At 51.8% G+C, this 23,111-nt stretch overlaps 1 protein-coding gene across 1 annotated transcript in view; it reads left to right on the forward strand.

Moving 5' to 3' along the window:
• RAP1GAP2 (RAP1 GTPase activating protein 2) overlaps positions 1-23,111 on the forward strand; it is a 212,587-nt gene that overhangs the window by 19,531 nt on the left and 169,945 nt on the right. Inside the window, exon 3 of the mRNA XM_068529854.1 lies at positions 14,168-14,203. Within this exon, the coding sequence (XP_068385955.1) occupies positions 14,168-14,203 (36 nt within the window). The remainder of the gene's footprint in view (positions 1-14,167; positions 14,204-23,111) is intronic.

A 23,111-nucleotide genomic window follows, 5' to 3' on the forward strand; every position in this document is an offset into this window, starting at 1 on the left:
GGCCTGGGGAGAGACAACCAGTCCCATCTCCAGCCCCATCCTTCAAGCTCTGAGCTGAGGGTGATGGGTGGGTGAGCCCTGGGTGGAGGAGATGAGTCAGGACGGCTGCAGCGGGTGGCAGGCTATGAAGCCAGGCTATGTGTCAGTATCTTCAGGGAGGTGTGTGCACCCCCATCCACTTCACCCATCCTCAGGGGCTTGGGCACCAGTGCAGCAGTGGAAAGGCTCCCCCACCTCCACTGTCCATATTCTCTTCCCTCGTAGCCATGCCTGGCAGTTTCTGATGGGGAGCAGAATGGCCTCTGAGGCTCCAGGCATCCCACTGGCAGCCTTGGCCTCAGCATAATCATTTAAATTTATGGATCTCTTCCTGTGCCAGGCCCTGAACTCACAAGATACATGTATTAGCTCATTGGCTCCTCAGAACAATCCAATGAGGTGGCTTCTGAAAGCATCCCCATCTTATGAGGAAGTGGAGGCTCAGAGAGGCTGGGTCACTTCCACAAGGTCACACAGCTAGTAAGTAGTGGAGCCAGGACCTGAAGCTGGGTCTATTCTTGACACTTGTTGCTGTGCCCTCCACTCTTCACAAAGCTGCATCCATCTCATCCTTACAGTCTCTCCTTCAGAGAGGCCGACTCAGATCATCCCCTCTAAACAGAGCTCCCCACCCACCCCCCACTCCCCTTTGGATCACATCACCCTATTGTAAATACCTGTTGTAAAGTTATCCCTCTCTTGTCCTCCACCTCCCCACCCCTAGTCCCCCCCAGGGATTTGTCTGTCTTGTTCACTGAAATACCCTCAGCACTAGCAGAGAGCCTGGAACAAAGTAGGGATGTGATAAACATTTGATGAATGGGTGAATGATTGAATACATGAAGGTATGTCTGACTCCAGACCTAAGCTCTGTAGCCCTTCTCTACATTGTCTTTCACAGCAGGGACCACTGCAGGGTGGCCGGGAACACAGCTCTGGAGCCAGCTCGCCTGGTTCACTGCTCTGGTTATCTGATGCTGCATAATAAACCGTCCAGAAGCTTATGGCCTGAAACAACAGTGATGTTTATTTTGCTCAGGAATCTGCAGTTTGGGCAGGGCTTGTGGGGATACTTGTATCTGCTCTGCCATTGTCTTCTGGGGTGGCTCAAAGTCCAGGGGCTGGGATTGTCTGAAGGCTCAGCTGCTCACATGTCTGGCATTTGGTGCTGGCTGTTGGCATGAGGTCTTAGTTCCTCGCCACACAGGCCTCTCTGGGTGCCCCCTCTGTGTGCTAGTTTGGGCTTCCTCACAGTGTGCTGGCTGGATTAGGGGCAAGAAAGAGCCAGACAGAAGCTATTTCACCTTTTCTTACCTGGCCTTGGAAATGATGCAGCTTCACTTCTGCCAGGGTCACAGATCCACCGGGATCCAAGAGAGGGGAACGTATACCCCACCGCTTAATGGAAGGGTGTTAATGTCACAGGGTAAGAAGAGCATGTGGAATGGGGATATATTATGGGATGGTGGGGCCATCTTTGGAAAATACAGTCTGCCACAGCCACTTCTTCGGAGTGTGACCTTGAGCAAATTACTTAGTCTCTCTGTGCCCCAATTTCTCCATCTGTAAAGTGGGAACACCATCAGTATGTATTGGGTTATTTCGTACTCATTGGGTTATTTAGCGGTGACTACACTTCTACCCACGGATCCCCTTGGCCTCAGGTAAGGCATTGGTCCAGGTTTTCACCGAGCTGCGGGTTCCAGCCCCAGTTCCACCCCCAACTCTCATGTAATACAGGAGGCACCTACCTGTGCAGAGTCCTTCTGAGGGTGGGGCCGGTGATGGGGAAAGAAGAGGGGACCCTGAGTGGAAAAGGCCTTTTCTGTCTCCTTTTATCATGTGATTCTAAGTCAGCCCTGCTCCCTTCAAAGGGGCAAGAGACAGGGTTGGTGGAGATGCCACGAAGCTGGGACTCCAGCAGGATTCCTCTGGGTCTGGAGGCACAGATCCCATGAGGACCCCCATCTTTATCCAGGGAAGTCAGGGTAAATGAACATGCTGTGTTTGAGGTGCAGGCCTTTTTTTGTGTGTAGCTCCCTCCTTTTCTCTGTTCCCCCTGCCTGCCTCCATCTGAGTCACTGTTCATCTGCCAGAAGAATGACTCCCCAGCCTGGCTTGCCCGGCCTGGGGAGGAATCTCAGGGTTTCCTTGTCCTGGCCCAGGTTGGGGTACTCCTCAGCTGGGCATTGGCAGGGAGCCAGGGAAAATCTAGGGGTTTGCTGGAGCCCAGCCTGGCTGTATCTCACATCTAGCACTGCCCTCATTCTCTATAGAAATGGCAGAATTGTTAAAAACAGAGGCTCTGGGTTTGAATTCTGCTGCTGCCACCTGCCAGCCCTGTGACCTTGGGCACATCTCTTAACCTTTCTGAGGCTCCATTTCCTCACCAGGATGGAGCACATGGTTATGGTAAGGATTAAATGAAATCAAATCATGGCGTAACTGGTTCATGGAAAATAGTCAAGAAATGTTGGCAGTTATTCTTTATAGATGAACAAAGTGAGGCGGAGGGAGTTTAAGCGATTTCCCCACAGCCACATTTAACGTCAGAATCAGGGCTGAAACCCATGTGCTCTGACACCAGGTGGTTGTTGCTTATCTCTTGCCATACAGAGAATTCCTCCATCCCTCAATCCCTTTTGCCAGGGGGCAGTATGGCTGCCATCCTAGAAATACAAGCAAGAAGATGCCCCCTTTTCCTCCTTGCACTACCCAGACTTGCCTGTAGAGAGCGCCAACACCTACCTTCTCTCCCATCTGGGGAGGGAAGTATCCAGGTGAGGCTCTGCAGTAGTAGGGGAGGGTGGGGAGTGACACAGCTGAATGGGGGAGAGCGAAGAGCTGGCTTTGTGATCTCCTTTAGACAACTCCTAGTTCCGAAGCTTTCCTACAGATAACTCCAGGGCCCCCAAAGATAATGGGAGTATCCTAGTGGATTTCATTCCAGTGTTTCTCACTGGATTAGAATCATCTGGGGAGTTTGTTAAAGATGCAGATTCCATGACCCTACCCCAGAACGATGGGATCCGAATTTTAGCCATTGCACTGGCTAACAGGTCTACAGATCTGTGCCAGACACTGCTCTGAAGGCTTCACCTGTATTAACTCATATACCCCTCCCAACAGCCCTATGAGGCAGGTACCATTAGTGTCCCCATTTTATAGATGGGGAGTCTGGTCTGAGGCACAGAGAGGTTGAGGAACTTGCCCAAGTTCACACAGCTTGCAAGGAGCAGGGCTGGGGTTTGAACCCATGCTATTCAAGCCCCAGGTGGTTCTCACACCTGGAGCATGTGAGAACCACTATTTTATAACACTGGGCCCGTCCCCTTTCTTGCTTCCTTTTACTTTTATTTGTCGTTATTTTAAATAGCATTTATTGTGTTTTTCTAATTATAAAAGCAAAACCTGCTTATTTCAGAAAACTTAGAAAGTTCAGGAAAGCACAAAGAAGAACAAATCATGATCTTTAATCTCACCTCCTGAACGATATAGTCCTGAGCATATTAGTTAGCCTGTTGCATTCTGTTCAGAGACTTACTGTACCTTGTTTGCCCTGGCATCACATATGCAGTCGTCCCTCAGTATCCTTGGCAGATTGCTTCTGGGACTGCCCCCCACCCCGCTCCCCCCCAGTATACCAAAATCCTGTGATGCTCAAGTCCCTTATATAAAATGGTGTCGAATTTGCCTATAACCTATGCCATTCTCCCTTATACTTTATTTTTTAAATTAAAAAATAATTTAAGATTATACTCCATTTAAATTTATTATAAAATATAGTTTATACCTCTTAATTCTCTACCCCTATCTTGTCCCCCACCACCTTCCCTCTCCTCACTGGTATCCACTGGTTTCTTCTCTGTATCTGTGAGTCTGTTTCTGTTTTGTTATATTCATTCCTTTGTTTTATTTTTAGATTTGAAATATAAATGATAACAGTCTTTCTCTGTCTGACTTGTTTCACTAAGTGTAATACCTTCCAGGTCCACCAAGTTGTTGCAAATGGCAAAATTTCATTGTTTTTTTATGGCTGAGTGGTATTCGATTGTATACATATACCACATCATCTTTATCCATTCATATGTTGATGGTCAGTTAGGTCTCCCATATACTTTAAATCATGTATAGATTACTTATAATACCTAATACAATGTAAATGCTATGTAAATAGTTGCCAGCATGGCAAATTCCAGTTTTGCTTTTGGAATTTTATGGAAATTTTTTTCCCGAATATTTTCTATCTGTGGTTGGTTGGCTGAGGTGAACTGTATTGTTGAGAGATGTTGTCTTTCTCTAACCTACTCCTACTGTTGGAAATTTAGATTGTTCCCAGCATTTCATAGTTAGGACAACAATGAGCTGGAGACCCTCAAAAGTACAACCTGGCACACAGCTCTGATTTTTTCCCCTTGGGATTTCTAGGTCAAAAGGTATGCATATTTATAAAAAACTTCCTATTGAAGCATAATATACATACAGAGAAGTGCACAGGTTGTAAGTGTGTAGGTTGATGGATTTCCACAGGCTTGACATACCCATGTAAAACCAACACCCAGATCCCCAAACTGGCCATGATCTGCACTCTAGAAGCTTCTTGGCATGAAGGTAAGGATTCCGACGTGAACTGTCAAATTTCCCCCAGCAAAGTGGTATATTGGTCTCCTTGGGGTTTTCTTACTTAAGGTTGAAAGACAAACTATGCTTAAAAGCAGAGTGGATGGGGAATTCCCTGGTGGTCCAGCAGTTAGGACTCTGTGCTCTCAATGCCGAGGGCCCGGGTTCAATCCCTAGTCAGGGAACTAAGATCCCACAAGACGAGTGGCGCAGCCAAAAAACAAAACAAAACAAACAAACAAAACAACCAGAGTGGATGGAAGAACCATCTGGAGTCAGATACTGAGAGAGAGAGAGACCTGGGTTCTACCTCTCTGGGGCAAGACAGACTTGCCTTCAGGGTAGAAGAGGTGACCTCAGGACCAGGGTCAGCAGTCAGTCTGGGCTCTAAATAGTTTAAGAAGGTTTTAAAGAAATGAGCTTCTGTAGCTTCCACCCCTCCCCTCCTCCTCTTCGTCTTCATCTTCTTTCTTCTTCTTCTTAGCAAACCATCTGTTTAACACTTTTTCTTTAAATTATAACATGTTCTTGGTAAAAAAAAAAAAAATCAAGCAGCACAGGAGGACATAAAGTGAAAAGGTTCTTCCCCCCACTTTTCCAGTTCCAGTCCCATTCTTCAGAGGTAACCAGTCTTGGACCATTGCTTATGTTTCCTTCCAGAAATTGTCTAGGCATATCTAAGAATTTATGTATTTATTTAAACTAATGGTATCCTATTATATGAGCTGTTCTGTCTTTTTTTTTTTTTTAATTTTATTTATTTATTTATTTTTGGATGCGTCGGGTCTGAGTTGCAGCATGTGGGCCCCCTAGGTGAGGTGCTCGGGCTCAGTAGTTGCAGCGTGCGGGCTTAGTTGCCCCGTGGCATGTGGGATCGAACCCAAGTCCCCTGCATTGGAAGGTGGATTCTTAACCACTGGACCACCAGGGAAGTCCCTGTTCTGTGTCTTTTTGTTTTTTAATTTTTTAATTTTTAATTTTTAAAATAAATTTATTTTATTTCTTTATTTTTGGCTGTGTTGGGTCTTCGTTGCTGCGCGCGGGCTTTCTCTAGTTGCAGCGAGCGGGCGCTACTCTTCGTTGCAGTGTGTGGGCTTCCCATTGCGGTGGCTTCTTTTGTTGCCGAGCACGGGCTCTAGGCGCATGGGCTTCAGTAGTTGTGGCATGCGGGCTCAGTAGTTGTGGCTGACGGGCTCTAGAGCACAGGCTCAGCAGTTGTGGCGCATGGGCTTAGTTGCTCCGCGGCATGTGGGATCTTCCTGGACCAGGGATTGAACCCGTGTCCCCTGCATTGGCAGGCGGATTCTCAACCACTGCGCCACCAGGGAAGCCCCGGTTTGTTGTTTTTTTAGTTTTTAGGGTATCTTTATGTAGTAACACATAAAAATCCTACCTCCTTCTTTTCAATGGCTACACAGTATTCCATTGTATGCTTGTTCCACAATATCGTGAAATGATGGTTATTTATGTTACTAATTGTATTTGCTATTATAAACAATGATATAGTTAACATCTGTGTGCATAGATCTTGTCAGCTTGTATGAGTTTACCAGTAGGATAAATCTCTTTTTCTTCTTCCTTTTTTTTTGGCCGTGCCACGAAAATTGTGGGATCTTAGTTCCCCAAACAGGGATTGAACCCGGGCCCTTGGTAGTGAAAGTGCAGAGTCCTAACCACTGGACCGCCAGGGAATTCCCCGGATAAATCTCTAAAAACAGAAGTGTTGGCACAAACAGTATGTGCACTTAATATTTTAATAGATCTTGCCAAATATCTACACACTAATGGTGGGGTGCCTGTTTCCTTACATCCTCACACCATTATCAAGGTTTTTTTTTTTAACTTATCTGATGGGTAAAAATACTTTATTATTATTTAAAAATAATTTAAAATAATGGTACATGTTGCAGCTTCTTTAGTTCACAACCACGTGTTGCTGGGAGTTCTCTTGGTAGACGGCGTTACCGAACAAATCAGAATAAATTGCACAACTGTCATATGTTGGGGTCCTGCTCTTGGAACCGAGTTTTCACAAGCGCTTCTCTTGTAATTTTTTTGGTCATCATCTTGCTTTTCAGAACTTGTGCAATGGGAAATTCAGTCTAGCCCTTGAGACAGCATGAGGGGGGAAGTGATCAGGGCACTGTAAATCACAATGCAGATGTGAGATGTCATTTTATCTCCATCCCAAGGTGTAGATTCCCAACCAGTGTGGGTCTGCTGGCTCTGAATACCATGGCACCCTGTCTTCCTGGAGATCAGAGTGTCCTTCTCTGCCACTGTGCTTTGTCCTCACCTGGTTTATCAAGGAAGCAGAGGCTAATCTAGCCTCCCCTTTGAGGCAAGGTCAACAGAAACCTCCAAAGAGCACGTGACCTGCTCAAGGTGATTCAGTGGTCGAGATAGGAGGAGAGCTGAGCCTTACGGGGTCGGTACTGATGCCAGCTTATGTTGTCTGGAGTGGGGGAGGATCCAGGCTGAATGATCTAGTGCCTGCTTCTCTCGGGACATCTGTTTCCTCAGCTTCCTGTAACTGCCTCATCCCCACGCCTGGGAAAGGAGCTTGTTTCATCTTTTACCTCCTGCTGGTGGCTGCGAGGACAGAGCTGCCGAAGTGGAGGAAACCACACTGTCTCTCCCTTCCCTCCTGCCCCCAAGGGACTGCAGATATGATGGAGGGGCTCCTGGCAGGGGCCTGGGCTGCCTCTCCTCCTCTGATCCCAGCCAGCTTTCTCCGCTCCACGTTTCTCTAAAATCCAGAGAACTGGGTGGGTTCCCTGGAGCTCTGTCCCGGGGTTGGGGCTCTGGTTGGTACTTGCTCCCTCAGCTGGACCAGAAATACCCACAGGCCTCCACCAGGGAAGCCAGGGCCTTGTGACTTGGTGACCCAAAGTGGGCCCTTCCTCTGTGGAAGGGCAAGGAGCAACCTCAGGTGAGAAGGACTCAGGCATGTGCTCTTTCCTGCTTCATTGTTGTTCTTTCCTGGCTGTTGAGCTGAGCTTTGCTTTCAGGGCCTTCGTTTCCCCATCTGTAAAATGGGCGTTGCATGAACTGGGCATTTCTGTAGGTTCCAGAGTCAGTGGGGCAGGTTTGATCTGATGATGCAGATCATTGTACAGAACAGTGGCTGAGAACTTGGGCTCTGGAGTCAGACCTGGCTCTGCCACCATCACACAGGTTCCTTAACCTCTCTGTGCCTCAGTGTCACCGTCTGTAAAATGGGGATAAAGTGGTGCTATCTCAGAGGTGGTTGTGAGATTGAAAGGTCAGTGCTGACCCATAGTCAACTCATAGTCACAGCGCTGCCCCTGGCCCCCCTGTCCCCATAGCTTGTCCTTATCTCCACCCTGACTGCCCACATGCTGAGTCAGCTGAGGTTTGGGAGGAAGCTGGGCTGTGCTTGGTGGGACAGGAGGGCTGGGCCTGGCACACAGCATGCTTCTCTTTTCTCTTGACTTGCAGTCCTTCCCAGAGAGCCGTGGACTCCTCGCTGCCCACCTCCACCCAGAAGAAGAACAGAGGGGTCAGAGCAGGGGCAGCTGGAAGCTGCGTAGGACCGAGGGAGGGGGTGGAATCATAATAGATAGTACATATAACAGCTCCGGTAATGGTATGGGAGCCCTGTGCTGTGTTTACGTTCATTTATAGTCTTGTGAGGTTGGTGGCAGCCACCCCCTATTATGGAGGAGGAAACTGAGGCCTAGAGAGGTTAGGTAAGTTGCTGGAGGTCACACAGCTCCAAAGCTTGGGAGCCTGAGCACTGAGGAGAGGAGAGTGGATGAGGCTCTAGAATGGCTCTCACCTCCCTCCCGAGCTTATGCAGTAAAATTGAAAGCTATCTGGGAACTTCCCTTCTCTTTCTCTGGGCCCTTACTCTGGGGGGCGAAGAGGGCACCGGCCCTTCTGGACTCTCAACTTCAAGTCCAGGCTGTGAGTTCTGTGCCCTTCCTGCTGATGCAGCCAGGCCATTGCCGCTCCTTGGTCAGGTGTCTGAATCCCATGACTCCGTGTCTTTTGTGGCTGCCGTGCAAGGTGGGAGAATCCAGCCTGGTCTTGAAATGCTCCTCCCTGCCTGGTCCTTGGGCTGCCCTTCTGACCTTCAGATGCTTGGGCTTGGGCCTGTGTCCCCTCTGGGTCTGTGAACATTTGGCCCAGGTGGCCTCCTACCTGGGTTTTATCTGGGTGTCTTTGCAGACTAGGAGGGCCTGAATCAGAGCATCTGTCAGCTGTGTCTTCCCCTAGAATATGTTGGTGGTCAGCAAGCACACATGGTCACATGTGTGTACAGATAAGAATAGATAAGACGGAAGGCCGGAAGTGCCCAAGCTTGCTGTGACTGCAGCCCCTCCTCTCTCTCCCACATGGAAGCGTGTCAGATGATGTGCTCCAATGATGGGCTCACTAGGAACTCCCTCTAATTGATAAAAAAAGTAAGTACTTTGCAAAAGGAATGTGGGTTATTAGTTATTAGTAACGCACATGACGCCTGGGCTGAGGCTGTGAGCCGTTTCTGGCTTACCCTGGTGCTCCATCCTGTGGTTCAGCAACCCTGGGGAGGAGAGGGGGGAAGCATTGAGGGAGTGAGTCCCGTTGGGTCCGATTAGGTCTCCCGCCCACTCCCAAACCAGTCACTGCAGCCAGGAGGGTGAAGCCCTGGTTGGCCAGGCCTGGCCAGGTGTCCCCCCTGGGGGCAGATATGGAGCACAGAGCTGTCTTGCTCAGAGGGAGGCCAAAAGGATGCAGGACAGGCAGGACCCGGGGTGTCCATGGTACCTGCTGAGCATCTCCTGAGTGTGGGGTGGGTGCAGTAGGGGTGACAGATCTGGGTGGAGTGGACGTCCAGCGGGAAGCCGGTGGTCTATGCAACCCTAGGGAGTGAACCACTTGATCCTTCCTTTTCTGATGAAGGTGAGGGTGGAGGGTGCAACCTGAACCAAGGACCACCAGGCTCCTGCTGAGCAGCCAGCTGCCCTGGAGCACAGGACCCCACACTTGCCACCCCTAGCCCTGAACTCGGTCAGGACCCTGTGCTGCCCCCATAGGGCCTGAGGCCCCTTGTGTCCCCTGCAGCGGAGGAGTCAAGAAAATAAAAATGCCTGTGCCCTTTGTCCACAACGTGGGGGTGGCCCTCTGGCACCACAGCGCGGACCTGACTCCCAGCTCCGGGGAAGGTGGGCCAGTGGGAAAGGCCAATGGTGGAAGCTTCTCCACTGCTTGGGAGGGGCGGGGACCTGGCACCCCGCCTGTGACCCTCTACCCTAGGCTGCTGTATGTATGTGCTGCCCTCTTCTACGGGGCTCTCATTAGTGAGCACCTACCGTGTACCAGGCATGGTCGGCACTGGTGCAGACAGAGATTAGGACTAGCCTGTGGTTCCAGTGAGAAAGGCAAAGACGTTGCCATCGGTGCCACCTGTCACCTCTGCCACTGCCGGCAGGAGCTCGGCACTGCTGACCTCTGTCTAGACTCTCAAGGGCATCTGAGCAGTACAGATCTGTGCCTGTGCCTGTGCCTGTGTACATGAGGGCGCCTTGTAGGCGTGTGTGCGATCTGAGCGTGCGCCTAGGTGTGTGCACATGTATGATGTGTGTGTGTGAGCGTGTGTTTGTATGGGGAGTTGTATGTGTATGAGTGGATGTGCGGGTGTCTTTGTAAACGTCACATGCACGCACCTGCACGTGAGCATGCAGTACCTGCGTGCACGTGTGTGCCGGCGTCTGCTGATGTTTGTGAGCACGTGTGCGCCTAGGTGTACCCGTGGGTCCTGTGCGTATATGTGTGCACGTGTGTGTGCCCCTGGGCCCACGTGGGTGCACGTATACTTGTGTCCACATGCGTGCACGTGTGGGGCAGGTTTATCTGGTACAGTGGAGGCAGAAAGGCCAAGGTCCCGCCTCCGGCAGCCCCAGGGAGTCGGTGTGGGCCCGCGTCGGCCCGGCTCCCTGAGCCTTCCAGCCAGGTCTCTCTCCCCCTCCCAGGCACAATCATGGGAATCCTCGGGCCTCCTTGGGTTCCGGGCAGCCTGGGCTGTGTGCGGCAGAGCTGCCAACCCCGGGCTGTGGTGCAATCTGCCGGCCGAGCCCCTTCCGGAGCTGCGGGTTCCTCTGGGCGTGGGGAAGCTGCCCTCTGCGACCTCCCCTGCCTGTCTTGGTGCGTCCTGGGGGGCAGGACACCCCTCCCACCCCGCGGCCTCACCCACAGGAAGCCGGGCTGGGGGGCAGGCGCTGGGGGAGGTGCCACGCCGGGCGCCCCGCCCTTTGCCGGTGGCTGTCGACCCCGCTGCTCCGAGGCCGCAGCAGTCTTGCCAACAGCCCCGGGGGCATCGCTGGACCAGGGGCCCCTCCGTCACAACCATGTTTGGCAGGAAGCGCAGCGTCTCCTTTGGGGGCTTCGGATGGTGGGTAACAGATGGGAGGGCGGGTGAAGGGGTGGGAGCGAATCTGGCCGTGAAGCCCGGTTGAGCCTGTGGCTGCGACCTGGTCTGTAGGGGGCAGTGGGGGGGTACTTTCAGATGCTTGGCGGGATGGAGATGGACGATCCTGTGGGGGGAGCACCAGGCTTTTCCTCACTGTCCCTTGGGTAAAATCTTCTAGGGAATTCAGAGGTCGGAGCTGGAGCCAGTGTGAGTGTGACTCTGACGGGTGAACGTGGGCCTCTGTGTCATGTGTTTCCATATATGTGTATGTGCATCTGTGATGACTGTGAACACGTGTGTATCTGGGACTGTGTGTTTAGGTGTGCACGTCTGTGCGGCCGGGTGTGAGGTGTGTGCCTGGCTGGGTGGGTGTGCCGGCGCGTGACCATGTGTGCACTCTGCGCTTCTGAGCGGATGCCGGTCTGCGCCTCGGAGCTTCTGGACCTGTGTGTGCTCTTGTCTGTGCATGTGTGTTATGCTCCTGTCTGGGTCATCTCTGTGACTTCGTGGCCGGGAGAGTGTGTGGCATGCTCGGCCTTTGGGCTGTCTCCTCTCTGCAGGGGTGAGCAGTGAGAGGAGGGGGCAGGCCTGTCGCCAGGGGCCCCTCCCTGCCCTCCCCCTACAGCCAGTCTGAGCAGCTGGGGCTGTGCCCCAGCGTCTTGCCTGACCCTCTGGGCCACCTTTTGCTGCTAAGTTTCTGTCTGGGACAAAGGAGAGGCTCTTTCCTCCCTATGGGGCCATAAAGTGGGGAAACTGAGGTCAAAGACTTGTCTCTGGTTACCAGCTGCTGGCAGCTTCTCCTCAGCTGGGGAACGGGGTCTAGTGGTTTTCATTATCAGTTTCCTTTCAGCTTCTAGGCTTGGAGCATTGTCAAAGAAGAGGTTCCCACTGCTGAGGCGGGGAGGGTGGCCAGGGCTGTCCTGGTGTGGAAGCTGGGTGGCCAGTAGTGGGGGGCATAAGAGGTGAAAGAGAGTGGGAGGGAGCACAGGGGCTGCAAGACATGGGATGGCAGAGCTTCCTGGTGGGGCTGGAGGGTTAGGGTGGCTATCATACGGGGATGGCTTTCAGCAGGGAAGGGATCTTGCAGTTGTTTGAGGGCTAAATTACAGATTCCTAGAGCCCTGGTCCACACCAGACAGTGAAAAGAATCTTGGGGGTGGTATTTTTGGAGCTCCGTTGGATGCCAGGGTGGTTGTCCACTAGCATTGGTGGACAAGGTGATGAGAGTGAATGGGATGGGGCAGGGGAGAGAGGAGAGAGATGGCACCTGGAAGAACCTGGGGACCTTGGTTTCCTGAAAGGGAAAAGCTCAGTGTCACAGCGCTGCCCTATCTCCCCATCTCAGCCCTGCCAAGCCACAGACCCTGCCCTCCGAGGCCACACCCCTGTGGGAGCCCGGTTGACTGAGTAGGTGTGGACGTGGGTCCCGGGACCGGGGCTGCTGTGGCCCAGAGTGTGACCCAGAGAGTTGGTGGGTGGCTGGTGGCGGGTGGTGGGGTGAGAGGGCATGCTGGGAACCCTGGGTTAAGGAAGGTGCTGCTACTCTTCTGCTCTTTGAGGAACCCAGATGGGACACTTCCTCTCTCCAGGTCTCAGTTTCTCCATGTGTAAATGGGGAATTTCTGCCTTACCCACAACGAAGGGATGTTGTAAGAATTTAAAAAGATTCCTAGGGAAAATATAAAATGTAAGGGCTTATGGATAGGGCTTCCAGTTGGGTTGCTCTGGGTGACGGATGTTAGAGCAGAGTGCAGGGATCTGCTCCTGGGTCCACCTTACTCCCTTTCAGTGAGTTGAATGGGAGAGGAGGAGGGTCTCCATACCAGAGGGGGTTAGGAACCCAATGAGACCCCTGGGGGCCTCGTGGAAGCACCAAGGAAGGGGCCCAGGGGGCCCGTGGGGAAGAAGCTGGGAGGAGGGACCTGGGCCAGGAGCCTCGGGTGTGGCTTATTTTGCTGTTGGGATCAGAAGGTGCTGGGAGTTTACTCAGGGTGGAAGGATCCCACCCCCCAGCTCAGGGGCTTGGTGCTGACTCGTGATTGCTGGGGCAGCTCTGCGTCCTCACCGTGTGGCCCCTGACACGGCTCCCCTCCTCCCTGGGGCCCCAGTAGTTGCGTGTATGGGGAGCTTGTGGCAGAGCTGAGCCGCTGGACAGAGGTGGCTATAAGAACTTTCCAGGGTTTCAAGCCTCCTGGAGGTGGTGGTGATTTTGGTGGCATTAATGGCAATGATGACATGGCGCAGTGGTGACACTGATGGTGATGTGACCCTGGTATTTGTGACCCCCTAAACAAGAGGAGACAGAGAGTGGGAATCTCGCCTACCTTTCTGTCTCTGGAGAGAGGAAGGGGCCTCTTTTACCAGCCATAAGGGCTGACATATGCAGAGGGTAAAAATAGAAGCCTAGCAGCCCTGCCTTGTCTTCCAGCAAGGGTGGGCGCAGGCTGGGGTAGAGTTGCTGGCTGCCAGGACAGTCTGCCGCAAACGTGATCTTCCGGGCTCTGAGCTCCTGTGCCCGACAGATCCCACCTCCTGTGCACCCTGGTGCCTGCTGTCAGGTTCTGTCTCAGGAGTGGCTTATGCCTTCTTAGAGGAACTGGCAGCTCCCAGAGCAGGAGGGTCCCTAGTGCTGGAGGTTGTGGCATCTTTCTAAAGCAGAATCCCAGGCAATATCCACGCATTGATTGTCTAGCCGCTGTGACCCATGAGGCTGGGTTGCAGAGTCCTCTTGTGGAGCTTGGGTAACGAAAGGAGAGATGGCATACAAAGTGCTTTAGATCCCTGGGTCTGGAGTCAGATACTGGGATCCAGACTGGGCCAGTGATTGTATCCTCCCGAGCCTGTTTCCTCATCTCTAAAATAAGGAGAATAACAGGACCCATCTCACTGGGTTATGAGTGGCTCCAGCCCTCCCAGAGCTCCCAAGTCCTCCCTTTCTGGGCTGGAGGAGGACTTCCTTCCTCCTGAAGCAACATTGTCCAGGACCCTGAAGGGCTGGTGGTCTGGGCTGGCCCCGGGACCTGTCCCCTGCAGGTGCTAGGTGGGAGCCTTCAGCCCTGGCACTGACGGAAGCCCTTGCTTTTCTCTTGGCAGGATCGACAAGACCATGCTGGCGAGCCTGAAGGTCAAGTAAGTAGCCACTTCCTGTTACGTAAAGGTCAGAGGTAACGGCAGATAGAGCTCTTCTGGGGCCCTTATTTCCCTCCTGGTTGTGGAAAACGTGAGCGGGACTGTTGCATTTGTCAGATTCTCCGTCTCAGTCCAGGGGCTTGTGGACTTGGAGGAGGCTGGACTGAGCTCTTGATTCCTGAAGTATCCGGGAAAAGGCAGATGCTGGGAAGCAAGCAGGGAGACCAGTGTGGTGGAAATGTGTACGGCAGTGAAACTTTCAGGCCACAACTCAAGGGTATAAGAAAGATAATTGTATTTTCCATCACTTTAATTTTTATATTTTAATTTTCCATCACTTATAATCATTTTATTTTTATATATAATTTTTATAGCCCCAGTCCCAAGAGGCTATTTTTTTTTTTTTTCTGCACTGCACAGCATGCAGACTTCCCTGACCAGGGATCAAACCCATGCCCCCCTGCAATGGAAGTGTGGAGTCTTAAGCACTGGACCGCTAGGGAAGTCCCAGGCTGTCTTTCTGACATTCCCACCTACCTGGAAAATTGTGCCACACAGTTCTAGGACCTGGCAAAACACCCCAGTGTGTGTGTGTTTGTGGGTGGTCAGTTGGTCATCGAGTCATCTATTACCAGACATCTGTCATCCTGATCAGCCTGGCCCTGAGGCTCTCTGAGAATTCCAGCACCAGATTCAGGGTCTGGGGATTGATCGTCTGCCTCAGTTTACCATGTGTCTGCTGGTCTGTCTGGGGAGCCCTGAGCAGACACCCCTTTGTCCTAGAACCTCTGACTGCCCCTGTCTCATCACCTTCGTTCTTTTCCCTCTGTGTTTCTGGCCAAACCATTCTGTCTGCATCTGGATCCTCTTTTCCCCTTGAGACTTAACAAAAGTCGGTTCCCAACTGCATCCCTCCCTTGGGCAATGAGTACTGACCAACCACCTTCTCCAATTAAGTGAGTTAAAAAGTAGGGAAATTTTAGGAGGGAAAAACAGCATTGGTCACTAGCTCAAAATATTATCCTGCCACATGTGAATTGGCTCAAGCATGAAAAATTCCTCTACTAAGTGTCCTCCTTTTCAGGCAGCCCCTCCTGCTTGTAACTCCCCCATCTCAGCTGAAAGATTTTCCAGGCTGGCCTCTCTCTGACATGCCATTTAGTTGCCAGCACTGACTGTGCATCTTCTGGGTACACTTCCCTGGGCAGAGCACAGCCAGTCTTGCGAGTTGGCATCTAAGGGGGGTCAAAACAAGGAAGCTTCCCACTCAGGTTTGTTTTGCTCAGAAGGGTGAGGGTGGGCAGTTAGCAGGGCAGGGATGGATGGAAAACTGTCCCTGCCCTCTGAGAGCTTTCAGTCTCTCTGCAGAGTTGATGCCAGGGATGTAGTGGGAGCAATCTTGGAAGACTGCCAGGAGGAGGTAGCTTCTAAAGTAGCTCTTAAAGATGGGGGGGGACAATGGGCCTGTCTGTGCCTCTGCTGATTGGCGTGGGGTGTGCATCAGGGCAGTCCAGCATTTAGGGCAAGTCACTCTTGGGCAAGACAGTTAACTTCTCTGGACTTCAGTTTCCGTATCCTTTGTCCAGTGGGCACCGCGATGTCTGGCCTTCCTAGAGCTTCCTATCTGCGTATTGCATGAGATGCTAGGTAGGAAGCTGAGTTACTAACGGGTGTAGAGTGGTCGGAGTGGGTTTTTTTGGTACCGTCTTGGGACATCTAGTTCAATTTCACAAGCGTTTATTGAGGGCCTGTTTGTTTTAACTAGTAAAGATGATACATGTAACCTGCAAAGGAACTAGTTACAAGGTGGAGTGAAGGGCTGGGGGCATGGGCCAGTGTTGAGACTGGGTCCCCAGTGGCCTCTCTGGGTACGTGGGGGACAGCCTGAGGTCTTAGGCCTTGGGGAGGTGGTGTTGAGAGGGTTGTTTGGGACAGTTTGTAGGACTGTGTTCCTACTTGTACTTGGTTAAGATTCTTTTGATTGCAGGAAACAAAAACCCAGTGTAATCTGGTTAAGCAAAAGATGGAGTTTATGGAAAAAAAATCCCAGGTGCCTCAGGGAACCCAAGGGGAGGAGGTGGAGCTAGAGCTCAGGGAGCGTTAAACAGGAACTGGAAATGCATCCCCATCAAAATCCCAGCTGCCTTCCTTGCGAAAATTGATAAACTGATCCTAAAATTCATATGGAAATTCAAGGATAATCTTGAAAAAGAAGAACAAAGTTGGAGGACTGTACCTCGTGAGTTCAAATTTACTACCAAGTGACAGTAATCAAGAGAGTTTGGTAATGGCATAGAGATAGACATACAGATCAATGGAATAGAATTCAGAGTCCAGAAATAAACCCTCACATTTGTGGTCAATTGATTTTCAACAAGTACAATATGTCATGACAATTCAATGGAGAAAAATAGTCTTTCAACAAATGGTGCTGGGACAACTGATGTCCACATGCAAAGGATGAAATTGAATCCCTGTCTCACACCGTATACAAAAATTAACTCAAAATGGATCAGAGACCTAAATGTAAGAGCCCAAACTATCAAACTCTTAGAAGAAAACATAGATGAAAATCTTTGTGGCCTTGGATAAGGCAGTGGTTTCTTAGGTATGACACCAAAAGCACAAGCAACAAAAACAACAAGAACAACAAATTGATTAATTGAACTCCTTCAAAATTAAAAACTTTTGTGTTACAAAGGACACCATTAGGAAAGTAAAAAGACAATGCACAGAATGGGAGAAAATATTTTCAAATCACATATCTGATAAGGGACTCATATCTAAAATATATAAAGAACTCTAACAACTCAATAATACAAAGACAAAAAGAATTTAAAAATGGGCAAAGACTCTGAATAACCATTTTTCCAAAGAAGTTATATAAATGGCCAATGAGCACATGAAAAGATGTTCAACGTCATTAGTCATCAGGGAAATGCACATCAAAGCCACAGTGAGATACTACTTCACACCCACTAGAATGACTATAATCAAAAAGACAGATAATAACAAGTGTAGGTGAGGATGTAGAGAAATTGGAAGCCTTACATGCTGCTGGTGGGAATGTAAAAGGGTGCAGCTGCTTTGGAAAACAATTTGGCAGTTTCTCAAAAGGTTAAACATAGAGTTACCGCATGACCAGCAATTCCATTCTTAAGTATACATCCAAGAGCAATGAAAACCTATGTCCATAGAGAAACTTGTACGTGAATGTTCAGAGCGACATTATTAATAATAGCCCCAAATGGAAATAATCCAAATGCAAAGATACAGTCTTCTTTTGGGGGTGATGAAAATGTTCTGGGACTAGTTCGTGGTAATGGTTGTACAACCTTGTGAATATACTGAAAACCATTGAATTATAGACCTAGAAATGGTGAATTCTATAGTAAATAAACTACATCTTAATAAAACTGTAAAAAAAAAAAAGAGGGAATCTGATTGGCCCAGCATGGTCCAATCAGTTTAGCTGGAGAGATGGGGTTTATGGATAAAATATGTCTGCTGCAGCCACCTCTCTCTGTGGGAGGGGTTAGTTCTCAGAGAAGAAGGATGAATTGTGGGCTGGGCAGATACCATAGGAGGTTTTATCCCGTCACCTGCATGACTCTTAGGACTAAAAGGAAGATCAGTAGCTGCTCCCTCATTCTCCTCCCCACTAATACCTAAGAAGAAATTCTGCCTGGGTGCCCAGGATATGGCTCTGCTTACTGACAGGTCCTTAGGCAGCCAACTGCATGTGCTAGGGCTCTTCCAGGTACCCAGATGCTGCCTTCCTTCGGCCTCTGCTGGGTGAGACATCTTTCTGTACTAATGCAGCCCATTGGCTTCTCCACTGAGCACCAGATACCCCTGGACTGCAGCCCATGCTCCCGATTGCCTCAGCTCCTTTCCCAGGGACCTGGTGTCCTTGACACGAAGAGAGTCAGCCATACAACTCCTGGAAGTGTCCCTGAGCTATGCAGCTCCGAAGATGGGGGTCTGGCACCACCATTATTGAGCACTTACTATGTGCTCACTTTTCATCACACAGTTTCCCTGAGGTTTCACAACCGTCTCGGGAAGCAGCTACCACTACTGTCTGCATTTTACAGAAGAGAAAGGGAGGCTTGGGAGGTTATGAAACTTGGTCAGGGTCATCAGGGAGTAGGTCATGCAGCTGGGATTTGAATCCAGTTCTGTACTTCATGGCTGGTTCAGTCCAGGCTGGAGCTAAATAGTTCTCAGCACCTCTCTCTGCCCTACTTTTCCACTCTTTTCCCGATTTAGATAGAGGGTCTGGTGCTTTGGCCCCAGAATGCACCCCTGCCTCCACAACACTGTGGATGGGAGGGCCCAGCCCCCTGCTGGAGGCCCAGGTTGAGAGGGGTCTGGGGTGCCTGAATGATGAAGACCCTCAGAGGCAAGGGGTGCTGGGGCCCTGGAGCCACACAAGAACACTGGATAAGGGGGTGGTGGCAGCACATACAGGAGAAAAAATTGGGAGGCGAAGACTAACAAATTGTTAACCTCTCCAAGCCTCAGTTTCCCCATCTGTAAAGTGGGAGGGTTGGACTGGTGCCCAGTCTGCTCTCTTCTACCTTTGACTTTCTGGGAGTTCACCTTCATGCCTTTTGTCCTTTTGCATTTCTCTCAGGACCTTGATGATGGTAGGTGCTCGCTGTTGACTAAGCAAATGCATGCACGAATGAATGAGTGTTTTTGAGAGCAGAGGTTCTGCATACTTCATCTCTGGCTCCCCAGAGCCTTACACCATGCTTGGCATATAGCAGGTTCTCAGTCTGTATTTGCTGGATGAATGAATTTTGGGTCATCATGGTTAGCCCATCACATGAGATGGAGGGCTGGAGAGAAAGAGGCAGGGACAGCAGGTGGGGAACGCCCCTTCGCCAGACTGCTCCCAGGCCAGCTTGGGATACGGTCTGTGTTGCAGTGGTTGAACCATAGTCTGACTGGATTCCCGCAGGGGGAGCCTAGGTTGGCAGGGCCATGTGTTTGCTCATGGAGGTCCTTGAAGCAGCATCCAGAGGGGATGACCTGAACTGGGAGCCTCTGATACTTTTCTCCACTCTTTTTTTTTGCTGCCCCTTGCCCTCCCTCTCAGAGACTCCTGCTTCCTTGCTAAAGAAAAAGATGTGTGTGTGTGTGTGTGTGTGTGTGTGTGTGTGTCTGCTGCATGGGCTGGTAAGCCGTGCTCCAGCCGTCTGAGATGCTGTGATACACAGGCACTGGCCATCGTGGGACTGCGTGCGCGTGGAGATGATTCAGTGCAGCCTGTCTCTCCTGCTGGGGGAGGGCACCATGCACATTCCTGATGACCGGGAAGTTAGAACCCACTGCCGCGCAGGGGAAAGAATCCAACTTTTTAATTGATGGTCCCTGCTCTTGGTCACTAGAAGTGGGCATCTCTAAATAGAGAGAAAGTGCGTAAGAGGGCCCGGGGGTCACTGTGCCGTCTTATTTCATCCTCAGGAGAAGGAGGGAGAGGGCCTGGAGGAGCTGTCTTCCCAGCAGCCTGGCTGGGGCAGCATTTCAGCTGTCCTGTGGTTTGGTCAGAAGACACCACACAGCCATCTGTACTCTAGGTTTCAGATTTCACCAGCTAAGATTTAAAATCTTAGAAGGGAGGTGAGCACGTAGGGCAGCAGCAGACGCTGTGTCTCAGCGTAACTTCCCTTGGGCCCTGGGGTCCCTGATGGCAGCTGCTGGAGCCGTTGTCCATGCAGGATGGGGGCTTGCCACATCTAGAAAGCTCAGTTTCTTGCTATGTCACAGCCCTTTTAAACTCAGGGCTTCAGTCCCCATCCTATGAGGATTACGTACAAAATCTGGACGATTCCCTGTACAGACATCTGCCTCTCCAGGTTCTCTTGGTGTTGTTAGCAAGGCTACATTCTCGGGGGGTGCGGGGAGAGCAGAGTCAGGGCCCAGGCAGCTGTGCATCAAGTCTCTGCCTCAGCTTTCCAGCCCTACCAGAAAGCCCATCCCTCCACAGTCCACCCCTTGATTCCGATGTAATGGCCTTTTTTTTTTTTTTTTTGGCTGCATTGCAGCACGTGGGATCTTAGACCAGGGATCGAACCCGCAACCCCGGCATTGGAAGCACAGAGTCTTAACCAATGGGCCACCAGGGAAGTCCCTATAATGGCTTTTTTTCATGCATCGGTTGAGGGTCAAGATCACCAATTCACTTCTCCCATCTTTGACCACCAGGTCTTTGTTTACTGTGGATTACGAGACTCCTTGAGGCACAAAGATGCTTTAGAACCTTCTGAGCCTGCCCCATCTGAGTCAGCTCATCTCCTACATATCTAGGGTGTCTGCTGAGTTTGCTGGGGTTGCCAAAGGCAGGGGGAACTTGATGTTTTGTGGGGTTAGAAGGCTGAATCAGTTAAGCTCACATTTATTGGGCACCTGCGTTCGAAGCCTAGTGCTAGGCGCTGGGGCTGGTGGGGAAGCAAAGATGAAAAAGACACAGTCTCGGGACTTCCCTGGTGGTGTAGTGGTTAAGAATCCGCCTGCCAAGGCAGGGGACATGGGTTCAATCCCTGGTCTGGGAAGATCCAACATGCTGCGGAGCAACTAAGCCCGTGCGCCACAACTACTGAAGCCTGTGCTCTAAAGCCCACGTGCCACAACTACTGAAGCCCGCGTGCCTAGAGCCTGTGCTCCGCAGCAAGAGAAGCCACCGCAACGAGAAGCCCGCGCACCGCAATGAAGAGTAGCCCCCGCTCACTGCAACTAGAGAGCCCGCGCGCGGCAACAAAGAAAAAAAAAAAAAGACACAGTCTCTGCTCATGAAAGCTTATAGTCCCATAGGGAGACAGACAGACAGACAGTTGCAATGGAATGTGACAAGTGCTAGCAGAGATGTCCTCAGAGAGGATGGAGACGGGCTTCCTGGAGACTTGGTGATGCCTCAGCCATCTCCAAAGGTGAGTGAGGCCAGCCCGGAGAGGAGAGAGGCACCCGGGGCAGCAGCAACAGCACGTAGGCAGTGGGGTGTGAATGGCGTGGGCTGGGAGGGACCTGGGTGCAGTTATGACACCAGACAGATCACTGGGTGCGACTGCCGGGTCAGGCTGGGCCACGTCCAGGAGTGTGGGAGGGCTGTGTGGAGGGCTGGGCTTGCCCCTCTGTGTGGCCGGGAGCCATGGAAAGGCTTTAAAGCAGGGGAGTAACGTGGCCAGATTTGAGTCTGAACGCCCCGCTGGCTGCCATCTGCTGACTCACTGGAGAGGCTGGAGGCCAGAGCAGAGCCAGTGGGGTTGGGGAGAGTGGACAGACTGGAGAGCTCTTGAGGAGGCGGACTCCCCAGCCTGGAGCTGTTTTGGATGTAGGAGGTGGGAGCGAGGGAAAGGGTCCGGGTGAAGACTCAAGGTTCTGGGTGAGCCTTTGAGTGGATGTTGGTCCCGTGTACGGAGACGGGGAGTTTGGGCAGCTTGGGGTAGAGGGAGAGAGTAAGGCTCTGAATATACAGTCTCTGCTCCTCCTTTCCCCTCTCCCCTCCCAAGTGGCTGGCTTAGGTCCTGACCTTTATACCTACCCCCCACCCTCCCATAGAAGGGTACAGAGGAGAGAAGCAGCATCCTGAGGGGTGAAGGAGGTGGTTGGCCGCCGGGGAAGCAGGCTGGGCAGTGCCCTCTCCCTGGCCTTGCAGGCAGAGCTGGTGGTGGTCCCGGGCTCTGCAACCCCCCTCCTCCCTAGCTCCAGGTGTGCCTTGGCAGGTGAGCACCAGGTGAGCCCTAGCTGGTGCCACTGCTCTTGTAACCGACAGCTGGCCACACGGGACGTGCAGGGAACCCACTTCCAGACACGTTCCAGGTGGGGCCGAGGGGAACCTCCCTGTTTCTGTCTGAAGTATCAACCCTGGTTCATTGATTCTTTAGGATGATCCCTGAGCCTGAGAACAGTGCTGGCGCGTGTAGGTGTGTGTCGGCGTGTGTGCAAGCTTGCCCGTGCAGGTGGACATGAGCTTTGAGGGCCCATGTGGGTGACTGTGTGGTGCCTTTTTTGGCTTTAGCGAGTTCCTATGGTAACCACGAACATGCCTGTTTTGGGATCTGGAGTCGTGGGGCGTGAGTGGCTACGGGGAGAAGCAAGGCAGGCGGGTGCTTAGCCGGCGTTTGGGCTGTGGCCTGATTTCATTGCCAGGCACTGGGGGAAGCACCTAAAGGTGCCATTTGCCAGGCAGCAAGGTCTGCAAACCCCAGGGATTTGTGTGCTCCTGGCCCTCATCCTGGCTGGTCCCCATCATGCCCAGGAAGCCCTGGTGAGTCCCTGTTCTGATTTCTTGATGGACAAGCCGCTCCCTGGGTCTTGACCAGGTCTGGTGGGTATCTGATGATGGGCAGCAGGGAGCTGGCTGGCAGCTCTGGCCAGTAGGTACTGGGCACTGGGGCACTTCTGAGATGGGTGCGGGATGGTGGGCAGGAGGGGCTCTGCTTATTCCTGGGGCCCCGTGGGGGTTTTTCCTTGTGGCTGGTGAGCTGAATGGTGCTTGTTGATCCCGTGGGACAGGGCTAATGGGGACAAGGGCAGGGATGCGGGGGAGCAGAATGCATATGGGGCAGCCTGTGGCCTGCCAGCCCAGGTCCAACTACCCTGGGGGGCCCCCCTCACTCCAGCTCCCTGAAAGTCCTTGTGGACGCTCAGGGCTCTGGCCATGCCCTTGAGCTTCTTCAGAGGCCTGCTGGCCTGTCCTGGATGGGAAGGCTCAGGGTCCTGTGGGGAGGAGGCCAGAGGGCTCTGCCTGGCTCACCGGGAGCTGGATTTCGCCAGGACTAGGGGAGAATTGCTCCCACTGGGCTTTGGCGAGAGGCTTTGACTCCCCACGCTGTGCATCCCTTGTGCTTTCTGTCCACACACTGTTGGCCCTTTGGGTGTGTCCGGACCCCTGCATCCT

The sequence above is a fragment of the Eschrichtius robustus genome, chromosome 20 (genome assembly GCF_028021215.1).
Source record: "Eschrichtius robustus isolate mEscRob2 chromosome 20, mEscRob2.pri, whole genome shotgun sequence".
NCBI lineage: Eukaryota > Metazoa > Chordata > Mammalia > Artiodactyla > Eschrichtiidae > Eschrichtius > Eschrichtius robustus.